We start from the raw sequence: 18,249 nt of genomic DNA, 5'->3' as shown, positions 1-18,249 counted from the left end.
GAGAATGACCCATGCTCAACCGTGCTTGCAGTTTTGTTCCGCTACACCTTTTGTATCAAGATTTCTCTAAAGAAATAAATTTCGGATTTTACAGTTTTGTTCTCTTCTACAAATATCTAATTTCAATTATACAGATATTGTCTACAAAATATTTTTCATTGATAAACCAATGTTTCTTTCTTTTACTTCTTTGTAATTGAACTTTCATTAAAAGATTAGCTATTGTACACGTGTATTTTGAAGTTATTGAGGGGGAGAGTGATGTAAAAATTGACAGCCGTTATTTCTTATCATATTTTGTTAAGGGTCCCTTAAAATTGAAAAACAGAGTGAGTAATGTTTTCGTGGGATTTATTTTTTAATGTTTGACTTCTTATTTTATTATAATAATTATAATTATTTTTTCTAATTTTACAAGTATTAAAATAAATTGTAATTGTTATTTAAATCTCATATTAATGCTAATCCGAACGTCTTACCTCCAATTTACAGAATGTTATAGATACTCATTGCCTAAGCAATTAAAATATCACCTCTACAATAAGTAATGTTAGTAGAGTACTTTATTTTGATTATGTCTATTCCAGTGCACAGGTGTAAAAGATGAGGTGGCACCTGAAAGATTTTATGAATTCAAAGGCCTCCAAATTTACTTATAGATTTTTTATTTATCATGAATATCAGTCTTACTGATATATATTCAGAAGATTTTTGTGTTAGTTATAATTTGTAAAGATTACTGAGAAAAGAAAGAAGTGAGATTACCTATGAAACCCCATATTGTGGTATGAGATCCATGAAATCTTGATGCCAATTAAATTATGATAAAGCACATCGAGTGTTTTAATGTATTGTTATAGATTGCTATGAGTTATAGCCGAGTCTAGATTGGGGATATCTATCAAGTTGTATGTTAGGCCCCATTTTTGTTTATCCATAACTTCATTTTTTAGGCTATAAAACTTCCCTGAGTATATTTAATTAGTTATGTAAGGTAACCTATTTAACTATTATTCCTATAATTGTAAATCAAAAAATCATCTAAACATTACACACACGTTATGTGGATTAAAAATTAGTATTCTCAACTTTAGGTATCTTTTGATAGAACAGATAATTGTAAATGTTGTCGCATAATGAAAAAATATTTCAGTTTTTTGTACACTAATCCTTCATACAATGCCCCCGTAAATTTCTGGTCTGGGGGTCTGAGATATGTTCTTAAGTAGAGGAACGAATGAATATTTCATATGAAAACAATCAAATTATTATGGGAAATTGATAAAATACTTACAAATAATCATCATCAATTTATAATATCTGAATATTTTTTATTTGTATTCTTTATGTGTATAATTTTGATATTTAATAATAATTCATTGTAATATAAACTCATTTGAAGCTCTATGTTTTCAGATGAAGCATATCATCCATCAATTCTGGTTAAGCATTGCAGTATTCATTGCTCAAAGCGTTGGACACCAGAATGTTCCTCCTGGAGTACATCCTAGCCATTACCAGCAACAGGTACTGAATTTTGTTATGTTCTAATATCATGACATCGTTGTTGATGGATTACTATTACACTATTTTTTCCTTCCTTTCATCGTGTTTTCCTACTACAGTTATTTAACTTTCAACAGCTTCTTCCTGTGGATGATAAAATTATCCAAAAATCAATGTTTGGGTCTTATTTTACATTATTAAAACCTGTGCATGAGGATCTGTTTAATGAATTGAATACCTTTTAATAAGTTCTTGGAAAAGCTTTTATCTTTGCCATTTAGGTTTCCATATTTGATTCTATTTCTATCTTTTATATTTGCATTATTAACAATCTTCTGGATATCCTGATTGAATTAATTGTTATGTCTTCACTGAATTGATCTAAATGCAACTTCCTGATGTCACAGCCTATCAAATAATCATCATTTGATAGAGATACTACAAATTTCTTGATTCTTGTTTATACCACAATCAATTATTGAAAACCCGGGTCAGGTGTGTTTTGTTCTATCTAGACTTCATTCCTACCTTTGATGGGTAGTAAGCTGAATCGATTCTGCTTTTTTCTTATAGCTATTCTGATAATCCTTACTCATTCTGGGTTGCTATAACTGAGGCATCTATTTTGACTTTTAGTTAATTATAATTCGGATAGTGATTTTTCGAGTGCAAAGGAAATCTAGGTATAATTCCTATTTTTATAAAACATATATTTATATCTCAGACCGGTGATCCTTGATAGGAACAAGAACCATATTCAAAAACAAGGGAATATATAAGTTTCTTTCCTGAATTTTTTGTTTATAATGTATTAATATTATATTTATGTATCGTTATATGTAATAATGAATACTAACTACTTTCTTTCTAGAAGTCTATAACTATCCTATATTGGTCATGTGAACAGTTTACTTTTGTTTGAATTGTCAATAAAAACTTTTCACAATTATTTGCAGCAACACGTGCCTATCCAACAGCACCATGTGCCTGTTCAGCAGCATATGCCAGTCCAACAAGGAGTTCCTATGCAACAACAGATCCCTGTTCAGCAACAGATTCCAGTGCAGCATGTACGTACTATTACTAAAGGATTTTTTTTTTTAATTAAATAATATGTAGGTATTACATTTTTTGAAATATTTTTTATTAAATCAAAGATCTCTCTAGAATGAAGATTGAATTTAATTTTTTTTTTTTTTTGAAGAAATTTTTAAGTGTTAATCTTAGAACATGTAATAATGTGGTAAAAAAATAAAGCTCTAGAAATATTGTTTAATTATCTTTATGTATATGTGGTATCGTACAAAGTTAATAGAAGTTTCTATTTCATTATATGTTTCCAAATTAACTAAAACAATTTTTATGCCATAAATAGACAAACAAAAATTAATTTTTCATTTTTTTTTTATTGTTTTAGATTATTATTTATTGGGATTATACAATAGGCAGAATTCTTTTAACATTAGTTTGCAAATTCTATTTATTTATTAGACTTAATCATTTTTCTTTTCAGATACCTGTTCAACAACAAGGAATGCCCATGCAACAACAGCAACAGCCTGTAGTACATCAACAACAACAGGTTCATGGACAGGGTCATCACCATGACGGTCCTCCCCAAGTTCTCAATGTGGCCAACATTGCCCAAGAAAAGAAGTGAGTTATAGATTAATTCCATAATATCAAATGACCTTAGAATATAGACTAATAATTTAACTTATAAAAACAAGTTTTCGTTTTGTTACATATTTTGTAATGAAATGAGCTTGAATACCATTGAAATGTTTGATGTTAGTGATAAATGTATACAATGAACTAAATAATTTTTTTTTATATTATGGGATTTATATATATACATAATTAAATTTAACTTGACTAAGGATTTGATCTTAGCTATCACTGAATATGACACAATTAGATTGAAATTTGTGCAGTGGCCTGTGAATTTTAACTTTCTATTGTACAAATCATGTGTTTAAGGTTTTCAACACAAGTTTTGAGTCTGTTTATCCGGGGTGTTTAAAGGAAAATTCAGTGGTTTTCCCCAATCTTTAACCTTTTCATTTTTTATAATTTATTTTATTTTCTCAGACATTTTAATTTGCTCACATTTACAGTTAGTTACATTTACAGAAGATTCAACACAATGTATTAAACTAACCTAATAAAACTATCTTACTAAATCTAATTATAGAGCAAAACCTTTCTGAGAACATTTACCACTACTAATCATATATATTTTACACAGCTATTTATTTCATTTTACAGTAAATTTAATAAAGGATGTAACATGTAGTATTTGGTTTTAAATATTAATTATCTATGTTTGTATAAATAATCAAAAGATTTTGAATTTTAAAGAAGAATATAAAAAAATATTGAACAAAATTTAGATACACAATTCCTTTCTTTTTAACTTCACACAATAGAAGATATTTGCTGTTTCTTTTCCAGTTAATCTTCATTAGTTTGTTTTATCCTGTTAATACCTATAAGTTCACAAGTCAAACTTTCTTAATTTAGTTCTGATGATAGCATGCTTCTAATTCCGTTTAATTAGTTAATTCTGTGAAATTTTTTATTTTTTATTTTAGCACTGGTTAATTTGGAGAACTGGTTAAAATAGTTTTAAAACAGATTTGTTAAAAAGCTTTCATATGATCATTACACATAATATTGTCACATTTTTGATGCCATCTTTGAAAAAAGCCTGTTTGAAAAGAATGATTAGGGAAGGAAGGAGTATAGTCTGATAAAGAGGACAGTTGGAGGATTGCACCACCACTTCAGATTTAGTTAAAGCGCTATTGTTTTGGGAGTGGCATATGGTGCGAAAGGAAGAAGATGGCCATTACCAAGACTCAAGTCATTCTCTCAAGAGGTACAACATGAGAAGTAGGGCTAGCTCTTAATGGACTGTCATACTGGATAAATATTTCTCAGATACCTAGTAACATTACCTTTTATACGGGAGTAATTGTGGGTACCTTGCAATATGCATACCCTGCAGGGAAGTCGAGTAGGTTGGTAACATTTCAGGGGATAGCTCTGTGAGCCACTAGGACGTATAGAACAGGGTCTCATAAAGCGGTACAGGTGTTCCTAGGGGAATGCCTATTGACCTCTTCCTGCAGGAAGACTGTTTCCTACACAAGGTGAAGAGGAAAGGTCTGGTGGATCTATTGGAGATCCTCCCAGTGTGGATTGGTGAATGGTACTGTTGGTGAAAAACGGCCCTCTAAATGGCAAAGGAAGTATTTCCTTACCATTGGTTCATGCCTTTAAACCACCAAACTAGTCTCATAACACTACATGGGGAATTAGGGGGTTTCCGAATAAAGCTCGTCAGACATGTTAAAAACTTTGATCCCTTATGCTCTATTCGTTGGGTTCTAGAGACCATCGAGGATGTCATACTCGAGGCACTGAAAGCTAAGTTGATGAATCCAAAGTGACAGAATGATTTCCCTCGGTGAGACTGAGAACTATGCCTATCCACAAGGTCTTTGTTATACTACAAGGTCTTTGTGGATGGGTATAAAGAAGCAGTTGTCTCAAGCCACTGGAGGCAATAGTGAGGGCACGGGACAGAATAGAAGAGGGCGGTAAATGAACTAAAAGAAGAGCGAGCTGTCTACATAGCTAATGAAATATTAATTAAATTATTTTGAATGCAGTGGATTGTAACTTAGGCATATATTGCTTACCACTACTGCAAACTCCCGTGTTTCCCAGCTGACAGGGTAGGATAAGATATTAATAAATAATAATAAAATTGGAATGGTTGTTATGGTAATTTTATTAATTTTAATAATTAATTGTAAAATTGTCTATTATTTATTTTGTGTGCTCTTGTATTAGTATTTTGAATAATCTTTTACAGGCATATTGAAGATCACCTTGCTGTTCCAATGGACACAAGCAAGATGACAGAGCAAGAATTGCAGTTCCACTACTTCAAAATGCATGATGCTGATAATAACAACAAACTGGATGGATGTGAGCTCATCAAATCGCTCATCCATTGGCATGGTGAGTGATGCCTGCTATATTTATTCAAACCTTAGTTGGTAAAATCAGCAAGATAAATACTTTTTTTTTACTAAATCTATTTTTCAATTGTAAAGTTTTAAACTTATTTGTTTTTCTGTTACAACTTTGAATATAAATAAGTTAAATACAAATAGTTATTAATTTTAATAAGGAACCGTTAATTATATTAGAAACTGACAAACAACTTGAGTGGGGAAATCTAAAACAATTGTTTGTCTCTCCTAATGTACTATTGTGCAACCTTCAACTTTATTTATTTTTAGCCATTTTTAAAAAGTATAACTTCTTTAAATTTTGAGAAATATAAAAGTTTAGTAGTTGGTCAATGATCATAAATACCTCAAATTATCAGAAAAGCAGTAGTTCTTTTAGGAACTTTTATTGCCAGTAATTGTGCAACATACCCATAATTAGCCATTCCTCTTTGGACAGCTCCTGCTATATTGTTTGTAATATATATTCAATGCCTTAGGGTCTGGATTCGGTCTGATTTGAAGTTTTATTAAAAATCGGATTTCATAGTCATCAAGAACATACAATGAGTTAAGCTTATTAATTTTTTTTTTCAAAATGATTCATTTGGATTTTTTTAATTATATATATATATATATGTAGAATTTATATATATTTTTTTAAACTATTTATTTGTTGAGCATGTTCTTATTGTGGAAGTTTTATGCAGTGTATTATATATGTCTTATTTTGCTTTAAAAAGCATCAGTTATAATATGTGCATGTTTGCTTGTTGCTATGTTCGTATTGTCTGTATGTTGATATGGTCACTACAGAGGGCCAAGCAAATCATGGCAACCCATCCGGGGACAAACTTTTTAAGGATGAGGAATTGGTTTCACTTATTGACCCCATCCTTGGTCTTGACGATGCCAACAATGATGGTTACATTGATTATCCTGAGTTTGCGAAAGCCCAGCAGAAAGCTGCAGTTGCTCAACAACAGCAGCAACAGCAACAACAACATCAACAACAACAACAGCAGCAACAACAACAGAGGCATTGATCTGTTGTAAGTAAAATTTTTCACTGCTTGTATAAAATCAACTAATAGAATATTAGAAACATATTGCAAATGTTAACATAATTATTACAATTTAAAATAAAGTCTTTAATTTATACTTTTCATGTTATTAGAATATCCATAAGTTTTATTATTAAACTTTGTTCAAATTTAAAATATATATATATATATAAATGAAGCAAAAATATAAAATTATTTAAAAGATGATTCTTTAAATAGTTTTTAAAGCCTTGTTTGGAATACAGTGATATTTAATCCAAAGAAACAAGCACATCCAAAAAGTTATGTTATTACTTTGATTTAAGCAACCTGCAATTTATCCTATAAACTTGGTACTTGGTTTAGTAGTAAGTGGCTGACTCATGTCAAGAAAGCAATTTAGGCTAAAAGTGAATCATTTATTTCTAATTCCATATAAATGTTAAAGTTCAGTTAGGTATATATTTTTTCTAATCATTTCCATCAAATTATAGTTTGTTTGTTTTTGCAAGGCAATAGTACATACTTAATAATTCAATTGAATATTCATTCTACTGTTTTAATTAATTTATTTTATTTTATTGTGATTTTTTTTTAACTCTTATCTTTATAAGCTATTTTGCATTATTAATTGCAAATAGTAGTTTTCATCTTGATTGTAGAATTCATCAAAATACAATTTCTCATTAATACATAATTAATAATATTAAGGGAAAAATGCTAAATTAATTCCAGTTTAATCACAAGCCTCAATACCCTGAATATTTAGCATGTAAATGTTTAGTTTGAGGTCATGATGGCTGAACATGGTAGAGTGAGTTCCTGAGTGTTAAATTTCAGTTCACAAGAAATGAATCTTGACACTCTTATTCTGGTTAGTACATAGCAGGAACCTAAAGCTAGATTTGCCAAAAGTCTACGAGGCCCATTTATTGAACTAGTTTCCTCCCACCAATCCTACTATTATTGATGTTTAGTATTAGGACTGATAAATATTACACTCACAATTTTTCAAGTATTAGCGAACTCAATTATTTTTAAAAAGCTATGTTCTATTTAAAGAGGTGTAAAAGTACTGTCAATGTGTTATATTATTTTTAATGTGTCATTAAATAATTATAAAATTAGTACTACAGTTCTGTAAATATTTATTTTTTTTTTTGTGACAGGATCTTGTCAAAATTTCTCAACTGTAAATCAATGTATGCTGTTCACATCCTGACCTCATCTGTACCATTTTATCACAACGGTTTACATCAGTCTCACAGCATGTTTCTGGTGAATCTTACAGATGAGATACTTAATGCTAAAGGGATTTGTTATGCTATTTGCAAAACAAAGTGATGCATTTAGATGATTGTTTTTCTACTAAAGATTGATTGATTCTAATACCAATTGTACATAGTTGCTGTTATTTATCAAATTGTATTCTGTTTTTTATATATATATATATAAGTATAATGTAAGTGTATATCTACATTTATATAGACATATATGAATGGGTGGGTACCTTAAACAGGTTCTATGAGGGGTATGTATAATTGTATTATAATTTTTTTATTAAAATTTTTGCTTATATTGTAAATTTAAGTTTCGCCTGTGGTATTTTTATGAAAAATGCCTTTGGTAAGATATATAGTTTAAAGTAAATATCAATTGTTATTTGCTTGTTTAAAGTGTTGTCTCCTGCTTTGTTTTGTTGGATAGTTGGAAGTTAGAATGATGCTGTTCCAGCATAATTGATCTCTACAATTTTAAGTCAAAACTTTATTCTTTTACAGCCAAACATATTGGAATCACAGCCTTATAAACTTTCTCAAATTTTCATTATCTTAAAACTTTCTGTGATTGAGTGCAATTTAGCATTATTTATCCTTAGAAAGTATTATATACTAGAGGGCTTTAGTAATCATCATTTTCATATCACATTAGTTTTTAAAATGAAGATATATTAATATTTGGGCTTTGGGATTTTTCATATAATGAAGAAGTGTTACCTTTCCATACTAATTGTTTTGAATATATTGGTTTTGAAACCTTAAGACTTTAATTTGATGTAAAACATTAAGTCATACTACACTGAAGACTTTAGTATAACCTATGGTTGAGATTTTTTAATTAGTCTGTATATATATTTTTTAGATTTATTTTTTGTAAATTGGATCTTATATTTATCTTGAAAATCATTTATAAAAATTCAGAATTTATTTAACCGGGTTTTTTTTTAGAGAACTTATTCACAATAATAGAACAATGGAATATATAATTTTACCTTTCGTTTATCAATATTGATGATTTATTCTTACATGTTTCTGAAGATTTTTCATGAAATACAATAAATTTATGTTTAATAGTTGGTTTGTACTAAAGAGAAAAAATCAATATTATTTTTAAATAGTACTTTTTGTAAATTACTTTTGATTTGAATCTTTCTATCTCTTCTGTGAAGTATACTTAAGTTCACTGTGATACAAGTGATTTTAATCACGTAGAAATGTGAAAGAAATGCTTATTATATTTGAGTAGAATTAAATAATTTGTTGTGAAATAATATCATAAGGGTTATAATATCAAAATTGAAATAGCTTGTGAACACTTAAATACATATTTTAACTACTTAATTATGATAATATTTTTTATAGTTCAAAATCCTAATGGTATTCCTTTATATAATTTAGAGGGTGATATTAATTAAAAATAATTTAGCTATAAAAGATGTTTATTTTGTATCTAAATCGGGTTCTTCTATTATATGGGGCATATTGTTATTTGTTATACATATTGTATGTTATTAGGTAGGTGATTATAAATGAATAGCTGAAAAACATTGTTTTATTTAGTGTTTGCCTACATTTGTAGTATTTCATCAGGGTGCTAACATGATTTGAAAAATTCATTATATAGTTATAGAAAATAGAAAATGAACCAACACAAGTGTGGTTATATGTATTGCCCTAAAAAAAGGAAGAAGGAAATACATGTGATAAAAAAATTATAATTGAATATATTATCTTATAAAAATGGTATAAATGTGTGTTATAAATGAAAATAGCACCAGTTGGGAACAAGCACTAATTTAATATTAATATGCAATGCTTTCTGTTCTCTTACATTTTTTCATATTTTATTTGTAATCCTAATGAAATCCTACAAAGTGAGTCAAATCATTGCTATTTATAGATAATACAGAAAAGTTTTAGGTTTTATTTTAATTGCCCATGATCACAAATGGTTGAATATTGAGAGATCTATACGCTTAAAATAAATCTGAATTTGTCACAAAGATTGTTAGACATGTATTTCATTTTAAATTCGAAACACTAAAAACTAAAACTAAATTCAAGTATTTACGGCATTATGTAATTTTTATCTAACACATTATTTTTATTTTAAGGTTTAATCTATTATTTATAAGGATGTACTATGTATATTTTCATTTTAATTAATTATTTAATTGATTATGGATATGTATTTAGGATTGGATGTTGAATTAACTGATAAAAGATCTGTCAAGCCTGGAGTCGTTATATTTTTATTTGTAGTTACTTATTTTAAATTCAAACTTAACATTTTTGAACTTATATTAAATAATGTAATAATTAATTTTATTATTTAATGGTTATATTTGAAGTCTGCTACACAATTGTATGATTTTATATTTAATGTGATTGTGTTTATGTTGTATTTTACGTTTGCATGGTTTGTATGTATAAGATTGCAAAAGTGAGAATTATAGTTAGTTTTGTGGGATGGTATTATTGTCTTATTTTGTCCTTAGCTTTTGGCTTCTTTGTTTAGGTTAGTTTGTATAATATTTAACCTTTAATTTTAGATGTTTATGTAAACCTGCATTTAATTGTTTCCTTGTTTCAATTTTGCTACTATTTGTTGATCACAACTAAAATCCTTTTAATACTATAATAATTTTTATTTTAATATTTATATTATTATTTTCCAAGTATCTCTTGCTTTTCTTAAACAAAAATCTTTTCTTATAAAGCTTAGTATATGAATATTTAGTCTGTTATATCTTAATTCGAAGAAGTCAGATAACAACAGGCAAGTTCAAATAACAACAGGCATTAATACAGTGCAAATTCATGATTATATGCCTAAAATCCTTTTAGAATATAACTAATATTTTATTTTACTAAAAATTGACAATGCCTAAAGGTTATATTTAAAGTATAGTCTAGTATGAACCACTAGATTTTCTTATAGTGCTAAATGACCGGTAGTAATAACTACCTCTCAATTACTATCCTCTAATCACTATATACTAATTATTTTTCTATTTTACCGTTGACAACAAGCTAAAACTTTTTAATAGTTTGATAATAACGGGGCTTAAAAGAACAGGCTAAAACTGCAATTCGTACCCTGTTGATTATAAATAATATACCATACCGTATTCATAGCCTTAACACCCATCCTAAACCACTTATTTTATTGTGTGAGTGATAAAAACTTAAAAAGAAATAATTTGGTTTATCTATGTTAATACCAGAAATTAATTCGGCATTAATACCATTCATTAATTAACCAGTTACTAACATCATAGAATTCAGTTTAACAAAGATCACTTATCAGACTCGTACCCAAGATCATTATTCAGGTAAGGTTACCGTCTAGGACTTCTAAAGGGATTCCACCCCATAGAAAAATTAAATAAATTACTAATATTAGGAAATAGTCAGGGGTATGGTCAGTAATAATCAACACGAATAAGTAAAACTTATTTTATTTATCCCGACAATGTGGCCTGAATTTCTGGGTTTGAAACAAAAAGGAAGATAACCATCATAATTTAGAGGATAAAAAAATTATATGTATCTACGAAACAAACTAAATAACTGTATAACAAGAAATTAACTTAAAGATAAAATTTGATAAGAATCATACAAAAAAGATAACAATTATTGAAAATATAAGAAAACAAATTTTAAATCCGACAGTGCTCATGTAAATTATGAAATTAACAAAAAAAAACACGAAATAAGTAAGTAACTCTTAACGGAAACTGCACATGAGTCAGTCAGTGTCTGTTTTTTTTTTTTTAATTTTCTTCCTTCTTACTACTGCTACTGTTTTTTTTTTGTTGTCACAATCGCCACAGTTTTCCTTACAATCTCTATTTACTTTTCCATATCATGCCTTATTATTTTGATAGTTCAAGAGCTCAACAGGAGAAAAAAGTCAGCTATTTCACCCTAATTTATGATTACTTTAATGAAAACTATGTACAGTTACTAATCAAAATTGATAGTTAGGGGGAATAAAAATGATATCTGCTTCAAAAATTAATTTTTCATTCCGAGCTGCATATCTTTAAAACTACCTACAATACTAGAAAACCTAATAGATCATTTAAAGTAGAGTAAATTGAGCTGTTTTTGTTCAGATATTCTAGAGATAGTTTTATAAAAAGCAACATTTCATAGCAAAAAATCAGTAGTTAGTGAATTTATTTTGGGAAAACTATTTCTCAGGAATTATTGGATGTGCAGAGATCTATTAGCACTCCAATAGTCAGTTGAATGTACTACTGAGTAGTTTATGATATTTATGTATGTAGGAGTAATAGTTCCCATGATATTTGCCAAAATAAACTCACAAAATGTTGCTTTTTAGTTCGGACAAAAATTTTGATTTATAAAAACTTTATCTTAAGAACCACTAGACATACATAAGTCTGTCAGCATCCAATTAAGCTAATAGGCATATATCTGCCTAATAATTCCAGAGAAACAGCTTTTCCAAAATAAATTCACTAACTACTAATTTTTTGTTATGAAATCTCAAGAACTTTTGAACTAAAACAGGGCTCATATTTTAGAAAATTTATTTTAATTTAAATAATGTTCTGCTACATTTTCAGCATTGTTGGTAGTTTTAAGGATATAGAGCACCAAATGAAAAAAATTTTTTTACGTTTTGAAACAGCCACCATTTTTTGTTCCCCCTTTGATTGGCAGGATCAACAATTTTGAGAAGTAACTATACATATTTGTCTCTAAAGTAATAAAAAATTGGTGACAATTACCTGACTTTTTTTTTTTTTTTTTTCCAGGAGGCCCTCATACTATAAATGACATAACTTTTTAAATCTCTCTTTTTTTGGTATTTTTACCTGCATGTATTTTCATACTTGCCATTGTATCATGTAAATCTTTTTCCTTCACAAATTTCATTAAGTTAATTTTAATTTTGATATTTAGGTAGAGAACTGGTTGATTTATAATTATTTTTCTAATATTTTCAATATTTGTCATCTTTGTTTTACTTGTACTTACTGTACTAATTTTTTTAAAAACTGTTATACAAGGGTATGATTTGTTCAAGATCATGCTCAGCCATATTTTTCCTCAATGAAGGATACCCACTTTATAGAGGCTGGTTGGCTCGGCCACAGCAGGACTCTGGAACCCACTGGGTTGACTCAAGGCTGCAATAACAGAATGAATAATTATCTGCCACAGCTGGATTCGAACCCATGAGTTAGTAGAAATCGTCTTACTTAATGGCCCTAATTATAGTTTTAATACTATAATTTTGAAAAATGGGGTTTGCCTATCTTTTGAGGGAGCTTCATCTGCTCTGATACAATTAACCCTTAGCCTTGTCAAGGCACTGTGTAAAATATCTGGTGTTTGGAATGTTTTCCAAGGTGGAAGGTGCCCAAACTTTTTTCTCTGCAGCAATCATCTTAGGCTAACAAGCATGTTTTCTATAATCTGTTATTTAGGTTAAAAATAACTGTAAAATATCCAAAGATTACAGCGCAAATCCAGGGGGATCTATTCGCCTCAAAATAAGGATTAAAGCATTATTAATAATAATGATGAGAAGATAGTTGATCGTGAATAATATGTATGAGAAGATGGTTGGGGGGTATGTTCAGAATATAACACAAATAAGTTAAAATAACTTATTTAATAATGCCAATGTTTCTGTCAGAATTTCTAGCCTTCTTCAGGGCTATAACAAAATAACAACCAATGAATACAAAAAAAATTAAAATTAAATATAAACAAAATGACATATATTAAATAATGATACAGAATGGAATTAATAAAAATAAAGTGATGAAAGAAGTGGAAAATTAAATGTATATGTAGGTTATTGAATTAGTAAGTAAAAATAACCTAATTAAGGAAATAAAAATTTAAAGTTATATAATGCAAAGGAATATGAATATTTTAGTTCATTAATAATTTAAAAATTAAAATTATGGAAACAAAAATAAAATTGAGAGAAAGAAAATATACGTAACTAATGAAATATGTAACCATAATATTAGAATAATGAAACAAAATATAAAGTTACGTTAGACAAAAGAAGTGAATAGAAAACATAACAATAATAATATGTGGTGAACATAACTAATAACGTGGGTAAGGGAAATTAAGAAAATAATAGAGAAGGAGAAGGGGGTAAAAAAGAAAGATATGAAAAAAGAGAATAAAATAAAGAGCTCATCTGCTGAAATCGGAGAGCCAAGTGAGCGTCAGCGGTAAGGCACAGAGTTAAAAAAGTACTTTACAAAGATGACGAGACACTGGAAGGTGAGAATACGTTACAGTGGATAAAAATAACAAGTAGAAATATTTAAAAATTATTTAAAAGAGGAAAGCGTATAAGAGGATGACGACAAATGGTTTTAGATAATGTTAAAAAATACGTTACAAAGATGAAGTTACGGGAAGGTGAGAATACTTTATAAGTTATTGGGATGGGTAATAATAAGAAATAGAGGAAAACGTATAAGAGGGTGACGACAAATGCTTTAAACAATGTTTAAAAAGTTAAAAAATACGCTCCAAAGATGGCAAAACTATCGGAAGGTGAGAATATGTTAAAAGTTAATTGAAGAAATCGAAAATATTTAAAATTTATTTAAAAGAGGAAAGCCTATAAAGCCGACAACTGGTTCAGAAAATGTATATAAAGTTACAAAGATAACGAAAATTACTGGAAGGTGAGTGAATACGCTAAAAGTTGTTTGGACGGGTAACAAAGTTAAAATTATATATATATATATATTATTTTAACTTTGGGTCATTATTAATAAATTAACTATTTGGGGATATGTTAACGGTAAGTTGTGCTTGTCGGTTTTAAATTGCCGAAAGAAGGTTCTAATTGGATATAGAAGCTTTCACAGATGTGCCATTTAACATGGTTACGAACTGTAGCTAGTATAGAAGTTTTATCAAAATCGAAGGAATGATTTAAAGACAGAGAATGTTCTGAAAGTTTTGAGACAGAATGATTATGCGAGGAAAGAGAATATTTGTGTTGTCTGATGCGGTCTTCTAAGAGGTTTTTGGTTTCAACGATGTAAGCAGAATTACAATTGGGGGTGAAGCAAGGGATGCGGTATACGACATGTGGTCGGTGTAGAAGAGGGATAGGGTCTTTTAGTTTTGAGTAGATATTAGATAGTGTGTTGTGAGGTCTTGAAGCAATACGAAGTTTAGGTATAGGAGAACGTAAGGATTTTTGGATGTTATCGGAATGAGAGGGGATGTATGGAAGTTACCTATATAAGGATTGAGAACCCAGAAGTGGTTTTTTCGCATTTGTTTTATAGAGGTTATGAAATAAGCACCCGGGCTCAATCCCAAAGGTTCACCCCTCCACCTGCCAAAAGGTTCTGAAATAAGCGCCCAGGCACAACCCCTAAGGTTCACCCCTCCACCTGCCAAAAGGTTATGAAATAAGCACCCAGGCTCAACCCCTAAGGCTCACCCGTCCACCTGTCAAAAAGTTATGAAATAAGCACCTGGACTCAACCCCTAAGGTTCACCCGTTCACGTGTCAAAAGGTAATGAAATAAGCACCCGGGCTCAACCCCTAAGGTTCACCCGTCCACCTGCCAAAAGGTTATGAAATAAGCACCCGGGCTCAAACCCTAAGGTTCACCCGTCCACCTGTCAAAAGGTTATGAAATAAGCACCCGAACTCAACCACTAGTGTTCACTCCTCCTCCTGCCAATTGTTTTTTAGTTTCTAGGTGTGGTCGTAGGAGAGTTTATCAGGAAAGTAAATTTTCTGATTCCGGGAGTCATAAATCCAGTACTTTACCATTTAAGTATTAAGTGAATTTTAATGAAGGTGATTTATTTATTACAAACTATTCATTTTGTAGGTCTTGCGTTGTATAACAGCTTACGGGGCGATGTGTTAATACAAGGAAGTTGATCACTCATCGATGGGTTACTTTAATTTTGAATAGTAAAAAACAAATTATAATTAAGTTAGGGGTATATATTTTTTTCTATTCTTGATCACTGTATGTTTGATAGTAATTGATTCAATGAAAAACAATATTTTGTTAACAATAATATTTTAACAATTGTAATTTTCTCTGTTATAAAATAAGGTATTTAATATTATATTACTGAGATTTTTATTAAAATAGGTCAGGAATCACCCGAGATCCACCAAGATGAAGAGCTGGAGAAGTTAGTGGATGTTGTGCTAAAAGACGTAGACAATGACATGGATGGATACATCACCTATGCCGAATTCCTCTCACTTAAGTGAACACCGTCAAGTGCATCTTGCTCCTGACCAACATCACACAGTTTTATCAAAACAGATGAAAGCTGGTTACAGTTACAGTATTTTAATATTAGGATATATATAGCAAACTGGAGCGTTTTCTGTTTCATGTCTGAGGTACAATAAATTTGACCTGATAAAGATATCATCTACATTACTATGTCCTTCCATTTCTTAATTTTTCGACGTCAGAAATATTGTTTGACAAATTATATGTACAATAGTTGAAGCAAAATCCTATGTCATAATGTAGATGAAGAGTGAAGAAACTTAAGCAACGTGTTTGAAATTCCCCTTCAATTAACTCTTCAATTGATTTCAATGTAACGGAAACTTGTAACTTTGACTTCAAGAATAATGCAACAGAGAAATACAATGACCATGATTTTGTTACTTATGTTTTTGTAAAGTTAGTGAATTCAAGAAAATACATTTATTTTGTCTCTATTTTTTAAATTTACTATCTTCTCATTTTATAGCCTAAGTATAAGAGTCATTCTCCTAGAAAGTGTTAAACTCCGAAGGGCACTGCCATTTCCAAAATATTAAAATAATATTGTAATGAAAAGAAATATACCGATAAAATAGCAAACTTTTTATGAATTCAACATCAGTTAAAAATTCATTTTTTTTTAAACATACCTTGTCTGTACCTAAACTTTTCGAATTTACAGATTTCTATAAGAAATCAGAAGTAAATCACGAATTTGAACATACTATAGTATATAATTAAATGTTCACGAGAAAACAATCCCTTTTTAATGTCTTTGTGATCAGAATAAAAGAAGTACCTGATGAAGCTCTCTGCTGAAGTAGGAGTTTGGTGTCATAGGTTTACCTCATTAGTTTTCTATATTTTTCGCTAGTTTCGTTTTCTTTGAATCGTTATCTTGTAGTTGTAGGCCAAAATAATGGGTTTATAGTTTCTGAAACTCAATTCAAATATTCAGTCGTGTTATTTTTTAGTATTCGAATACATCTTTGAATCCCAGCGTATTTTTATTGCTCGTCATTTCTGCGCGTACAGCATATAGGTCAGACGTTTGTCATTCAAAGGCACACAAAGGAAAAGAAGCAGACATTAAACCATTATTACTTAAATTGTCGTTTTGCTTTCCTTGTCGCACTCTAATATATTTTTTTTAATCTGAGATCTATATCTATATCAGTTTAATTATTTGAGATTAATATACACGGTTCATGATGATTTATAATCTTCTGACTAATAATTGTGAGAAAGAATTCAATTAAACGTACAACTAACTCTTGAACCAAGAATATTAGAAAGATCGTTAGGTTTAAAAAAAAGAAATAAGTAGCAATCGATATATTCTATGGAAAATAATATCACTGGATAATAAAGGAATTATGAAATCCATTCGATTTTAAGTATTATTATTATAAGTAAGATCGGTGTGAAAAAAATTATCAGTTGCAAGCCCTGAAATGTAACTTTAGTATTTTTATCAGAAAGTTAAGGAATCCAGGTTTAACAATTTTGAAGGGATTGTATGTACAAAGAACAATTAGAGGAATCCCTCTAAAAAGGTTATAACAGGAAAATTTAACAAAACAATTTTTCTGACCTAATCCACCTGGCGCTCATGATGAAGATAAAAGGAATCTGTCCTTAATCCTCGACGAAGGCACTTAAATCCCAAAACTGGAAATAAGTTAATATGGTCAAAGTTAAGACAGTTTTGTTTTATTCCTAACAAGTATGAGGAAATTATAAACGTTTTAGATGGAACTGTTCAATTAAGAGAGGTATGTGGTAGCATAGCCGGACTTAAAAAGATGAGGACATGTGCAGCCGTACCCAACTTCGCACTAAGATTAAAAACTGATTAAGAAATTCTATATTACTGTTCCATATGATTGAGGAGGGGACAAACATAAACAAAAATTGATTCTTTGATAATATGCAGGCCTTGTAGTAGAGATTTGGTTTCACATGGCACATGGTTTCACTGCAGCTAAGGTTGATTTTGTATGTTTAGACCGTCCGTGATGCGGCGAGAGGGATGCACCGGGATCTCTTGAGCTCTGCTCTACCCCTCACACGTGGGGGATAGAGTGGGCTCAGGGATCCTCAGGTCGATTCTGTA

At 29.7% G+C, this 18,249-nt stretch overlaps 1 protein-coding gene across 2 annotated transcripts; it reads left to right on the top strand.

The window, feature by feature from the left end:
- The first annotated feature begins 185 nt into the window (after nt 1-185).
- Nucleotides 186-16,588, top strand: LOC106690044 (multiple coagulation factor deficiency protein 2 homolog). 2 transcript variants are annotated; one of them, XM_014435301.3, is made up of 7 exons: nt 186-329; nt 1,417-1,527; nt 2,463-2,576; nt 3,020-3,162; nt 5,390-5,538; nt 6,348-6,583; nt 7,744-10,329. In XM_014435301.3, the coding sequence occupies exons 2-6, from the start codon at nt 1,417-1,419 to the stop codon at nt 6,575-6,577; spliced, it is 747 nt and encodes a 248-aa protein (XP_014290787.1). In that variant the 5' UTR covers nt 186-329; the 3' UTR covers nt 6,578-6,583; nt 7,744-10,329. The 2 variants fall into 2 exon arrangements, with proteins under 2 accessions (XP_014290787.1, XP_014290786.1); XM_014435300.2 differs by lacking the exons at nt 6,348-6,583; nt 7,744-10,329 and adding an exon at nt 15,999-16,588.
- The last annotated feature ends 1,661 nt before the right edge of the window (nt 16,589-18,249 follow it).

Source organism: Halyomorpha halys, unplaced genomic scaffold (genome assembly GCF_000696795.3).
Source record: "Halyomorpha halys isolate HHAL.00 unplaced genomic scaffold, Hhal_1.1 Scaffold1558.1, whole genome shotgun sequence".
Lineage (NCBI taxonomy): Eukaryota > Metazoa > Arthropoda > Insecta > Hemiptera > Pentatomidae > Halyomorpha > Halyomorpha halys.
This window is presented reverse-complemented; position numbering and strand designations above follow the sequence as displayed.

Coding starts and splice junctions, on each gene's coding strand:
- LOC106690044 (XM_014435301.3), top strand. CDS start 1,417: ATGAAGCATATCATCCATCAATTCTGGTTAAGCATTGCAGTATTCATT. Junction 2,577..3,019: donor AACAGATTCCAGTGCAGCAT/GTACGTACTATT, acceptor TTTTCTTTTCAG/ATACCTGTTCAACAACAAGG. Junction 5,539..6,347: donor ATCGCTCATCCATTGGCATG/GTGAGTGATGCC, acceptor TGGTCACTACAG/AGGGCCAAGCAAATCATGGC.